We start from the raw sequence: 5,487 nt of genomic DNA, 5'->3' as shown, positions 1-5,487 counted from the left end.
GACCGCAAATAATTGTGAACCGTATGCATGAATAAGTGTATTGCGTTTTCAGGTGATTTGAAAAACATTATTGTCAACCAAGCAACATTGTACATATAACGTGATGTGTACTTAAGTACCCTTAATCTAATAAGGAGTTTCTTCTGTTTTCGAGCAGATATGTCACGAGACAAAAATAGATTACAGAAAATGTTACTCAGGACTACCTGATTCAACTGGAATAATACCTCCAAACAGCTTTTGAGTGTCTTGAGACATATGCAAGGCAATTACATCTCTGCCTTGGATACGCTTCCTGACATGATGATCAGGATACTGACATGTTACCTTTGCACTTCTCCAAAACTTCCCCAAAGCGTGGCGATGCCTATAGCTAATCCAAATTTTTTTGTTTACCCTCCTGAGCGAGGTGAAATAGGCCAGTCCTTGCCAAGATTAGCTCATTTTCACATAACACCTCTTTAGACAGGTGGCAGCTTATCAAATGATGTTTTACTTCATCATTGCATTCAGACAGTCGTACCAAATCACTTAAGCCATGCGATGAACCAAAGTTTTTTCCGTCTTTGCTATTTAAAAAACAGTCCTGAGACATAATGAACGTCTCGCTAACGAACAACTTCTTCCTGTACTTGTAATTGTTCCCAAAGCGATACAAGTTCGGCCCGAACTTTTATCGCTTTGGGAGCTCCGGGAGATCTAAAGGAACTCACTATAACTTTGTTTACTCGATACGATTTCAATTTCCGCGCCAAAGGAGAAGCTTACTGAGTGAATTCGTGAGTGGTCAGTGGTTACGCTCGTGAGGTAAAGAATGGGTTTGTGACTTTTTCATTCAATTGAAAAGACTCACGTCACTCTTATGAGATGGTTGAACAGAATACAGACTCCGAGCAGTCCCTTTTTTTTTCTTAAAGATAGTGAGGTCACGCGTATCCTCTGAGCATGGAGAAGCCGCGAGACGCGAGACTCGTGTCTCGCGTCTTTGCCGCTCCACGCTCTCAGAGTTGGGCAAAGACAAGACACGTTACTTCTAAAGCGTTACAAGAGGTTCAATGGTTATCTCGATTACCTAAAAACATTTATTTACATGGTAAAGATTTGAAGTTTATATGAAATAATTCATATTTGTACTGCGGTTGTAGATGAAAGTGAAATGTGATCATCGCAGTAAATTTTCCAATTTAAGCAATTGGAAAGAAGAAGCCTGAAAAAAATCAGGGCTTCAACGGAAAATTTACTGCGATGATCACATTTCACTTTCATATTTGTACTGCGGTTGTAGATGAAAGTGAAATTGCTTAAATTGGAAAATTTACTGCGATGATCACATTTCACTTTCATCTACAACCGCAGTACAAATATGAATTATTTCATATAAACTTCACATCATTTCACTGCACGGGAAGATATGAACTCAATAAATTGACCTCGCTCCCAATGTGTGGCTTCATAGCTCAGTTGGTAGAGCATCGCACCGGTATCGCGGAGGTCACGGGTTCGAATCCCGTTGAAGCCCTGATTTTTTTCAGGCTTCTTCTTTCCAATTGCTTAAATTGGAAAATTTACTGCGATGATCACATTTCACTTTCATCTACAACCGCAGTACAAATATGAATTATTTCATATAAACTTTACATCATTTCACTGCACGGGAAGATATGAAATCAATTAATTGACCTCGCTCCCAATGTGTGGCTTTATAGCTCAGTTGGTAGAGCATCGCACCGGTATCGCGGAGGTCACGGGTTCGAATCCCGTTGAAGCCCTGATTTTTTTTTCCGGCTTCTTCTTTCCAATTGCTTAAATTGGAAAATTTACTGCGATGATCACATTTCACTTTCATGGTAAAGATTTGTTTATAAATCTATGAATTGACGCCAGTCCTATTTGGAACGAAATGTACTTGAAAGAAAAAAGAATACTAAGCGAAGCAAAAGTTGTCTGCAACACGAAGCATGCCTTTGCATTAAGACTGAGAGTCCTAATGCTTATTATGATACTTTAATGCATATGTTCGAATGTTCCCAAAAATCCTTTGATAATCTGCCCGCACCCAACCCACACCTCGCCCCTCACCACTGAGCCGTATTGTTTTCACTCAGCGGATGGTCAGCGATCAGTTTTATGAGGTAAACATGGCGATCGCTACCTGATTACCGTTCTTGTCGATCAGAAAATTAAAATACCAGCGTGATATTGCCTCCAAGATGAAGCAGTTATGTTATTTGATTCGTACTTCACATTCTAGTCGAAGCTTGAGTGGCACAGGTTATTTCTTACGATGGAATCGACGAGGGGAATTCGAACACTAGTTGTAGTGTATTAATTGTTGGAAGAATTGGTCGCATGGGGATGTAGGAATGGTAAGTTTAACGAAAAATTTCAAATTTTGCCGCTAGAATTGAAAGTAAAGTTCAATTGAATTGCTTTCGTATGTATTTCTGACGGTTTTAGATCTACCTGCTTGATTTATATCAGTTACGCTTCATGTTGACAAATCCTCAAAATGGCGGCTAAACTTGAAGATTGCCGAAAATTTGGTAAGTTCACGGAGTTATAAAGTTTTCGTAAAGGTCGGGCCGCAAAGTTTTTTTCTATAGTTACCTTTTCTATAGCACCTACTTCCTAGCTATGTTAGTTGGATCAGTTAAGAGCGCCTCACTTTTTCAAAAATTTACATTGAATTTGATCGGTTTTGGCATGTGTGACTTAAGCCAACGGATAAGGTGTCATTCAAGTCTTCCTGTTTCCTTGATTGAAACGTGATGTTCACGAAAGTCGCCTCGATGGATAAGATAGAGTTAATATACATGGCTTTGGTATTTATTTTTTGCTAAGCTCCGTAGTTTTTTGTAAATTGTCCTTCAAAGTTGTCATAAATTAAAGTCTTGAAAAGTGTCACTACAAGCCTTCGCTCGAGTGAAATTTAATTTCTGTAAAACTCTGAAAAATAAAGAGATCCGATCAAACGGATTGTGGTTTTAGTATAGGTACATGAATGTCTTACAACACACAAGAAATGAGCGAAATCCGTGTCTCAAGCAAAATCGACCGGACCGCTCTTACAGAGACACTCTCTTAAAGAGTTAAAGGAGAGAGTCATCAGGTGACTGAAGACTCTGATCTTAAGCCTCTGGATGCCTAGCTTTTGAAGCTGTGCACCATGAAGGCAAAGTTATATAGAAGTCACCCCAAGAAAAAGGTGAATCAACTGTGGCCCTCAGACATACCCTAGTGGATAATGCTCCACAAACAGTTGCCTGCACCCATCCTTAGTTACAGTGAAACTACTTCATAAAAGTCACCTCATGACAAAAGTGAGTGAACTGTGCCCCCCCAGACTGGAACACCAAAAGTTCTTTGCTGGGGAACACTTGCGTAAAATTTCCATTTCAAAAATTAAAAAAATTACAAAATAAAAATATATGCAACAGTGATGTCTTACCAAACAGGCTGATTCATAATTTCTCCTCACAAGTTTTGGTTTCAGTAGTTGACTGCAATGAAAGTGGAAAAATGTATCAAAATTGTGATTATTTGTAAAAGCATCCATTTTTTTTCCTTTTAAATTTCTTACAGCTACTATACATGCAGTTCCATATTTAATTTAGATAGAAGTATAGTAAACTATAAAAGTTATTTGCATAATAATCAGAGACCATTGGGTACATGTAGCAAACTCGCCCTGCGCACTTGTTTGATTTTGAAATCAAGTGTATCAATTCAGACCAAATTGTGCTCTCATTGGTTCAATTACCATTACATGTGTATATTAAAGAACTGCTCTTAACCCTTTAACTCCCAGATCAAATTTGTAATTCTCCTAAATGTCAACCAAACAATTCTTATAATGTTAGTTCAGAGAAGTTAGTATTGAATCAACTTATTATCCCCAAATTGATATTTTGTTATATTCTTATCACTTATCTGATTGAAATTGTATTGATATTGTAAGGAGAAATTCTGTCTTGGTCACTCACGGGAATTAAAAGGTTAACCCTTTAACTCTCAAGATCTCATGAGTAATTTCCCTTACTGTTTGCCATACAGTTCTTGTGATGTTATTTTGGAGAATTTGGTATTGGATCAATTTAGAATCCCCTTATTGATATTTTCTTTATTCTCATCACTTGTCTGCTTATATTGTATTAATATTGTAATGAGAAATTCTGTTTTGAACATTCATGGGAGTTGAAGGGTTGAGATAACAAGCAATTAATTTATTTTCACAGGTATGCTGTATTTTAATTTAAAAAAATCCCTATTCATTAAGATTCTATCCTTAAAGATACTACAGCAACTGTAGCTTAACATACTTGTCCACACAAGTATGCCCAGAGTGTTGATCTTTAAATATGTTGTGTAAAAAAAAACTGATCTCAACTCTGATAACATTCTTTAATGAACATCAGTTGTGAAATTTTTTTAAAGATGTCTCATTTTTTCCGTGAGCATGTGTATGATTGTCTTGAAAACTTAACATACAGCTTCACAAGTAGGCACAAAGTGCTTCTCTGTGTGCATGCAGTGTACTAGAAATCTATCATAAAAATATAAAGATCATATGATTAAAAAACAGAGATTTAGTTTGCATCAAATCATAACATACAGTCTAAAATAAATCCACCACTTAAATCCTAACGCAACACAACATTTTTTTGCACGTGGCAAGTCTGAAAAGTCTGAAATTTAGGAAAAGTCGTGTTCACTTGGCAAACACTGCACAAGAAGAATCAGATATTTAATCGATCTTCGAATTATAATATTTTCCAAAAGAGCATTACATATCACTTTACGATCTCTGCTCTTTTAAGATCAACACAAGGTGGCTGAAAGCAATGGAGTATACTCTTGTAGCTGCATTTATCACGATGTCCACGGTATACAGTACGTGAGAGCGTACGTGGAACGTTTGATCGTAACGAGTACGATTTTAGCTTACAAAGGAACACTCGAAAAAACGCTCAGTTAACAAAAAAATTGGCTTAGACCCTCTTGAAGGTTATTGTTCATTTGCTTCAAATAAGCTTATGGTTAAGAAAAAAGAACATCGCACCAGGCAAAATTAATAATAATAGGTCCTGAGCTAATTTTGGACAAGAGCTAAGAAAGTCAGCATTATTGCGAATATTCCACCTCATTTAACGCTAAACAAGCGCCTGATTTCTGTTAAGAAAGAGATTTGCACTTTACCTTGTTTGCCGCCAGAAGTATGTCTGAATTGGCAGCGGGATAACTCGCCTTTCACCCTCAAAATTTCGGATCGTAAATACTTTGTCAGTTGCCATGAATGGTACGTCTACATTTCATACTGAGGAAGATACAGCAAACGCACGAAGAGTACTTTCATTGTGTGCCATTGTGATCAGTTCTTAAGAACAGATGTTTTGCAAAAATCTAAACAGCAGATTAGAATATTCAAAATATCTTCGGCATCAGCTGTAGGTCCGCCATGTTTATTTACGGAGCTTTGAAAGGCATTAT

General features: G+C 37.2%; 1 protein-coding gene across 2 annotated transcripts in view; it reads right to left on the bottom strand.

The window, feature by feature from the left end:
* LOC113681572 (protein unc-80 homolog) overlaps nt 1–5,485 on the bottom strand; it is a 49,433-nt gene extending 43,948 nt beyond the window's left edge. For both annotated transcript variants that reach the window (XM_089210509.1, XM_089210510.1), the window contains exons 1-2: nt 5,197–5,485; nt 3,449–3,500 (exon numbers count right to left, since the gene is read on the bottom strand). In XM_089210509.1, the coding sequence (XP_089066635.1) occupies nt 3,449–3,500; nt 5,197–5,291 (147 nt within the window). In that variant the 5' untranslated portion in view covers nt 5,292–5,485. The remainder of the gene's footprint in view (nt 1–3,448; nt 3,501–5,196) is intronic.
* Nucleotides 5,486–5,487: the final 2 nt, after the last annotated feature.

The sequence above is a fragment of the Pocillopora damicornis genome, chromosome 6 (genome assembly GCF_964200805.1).
Source record: "Pocillopora damicornis chromosome 6, jaPocDami1.2, whole genome shotgun sequence".
Classification (NCBI taxonomy): Eukaryota; Metazoa; Cnidaria; class Anthozoa; order Scleractinia; family Pocilloporidae; genus Pocillopora; species Pocillopora damicornis.
This window is presented reverse-complemented; position numbering and strand designations above follow the sequence as displayed.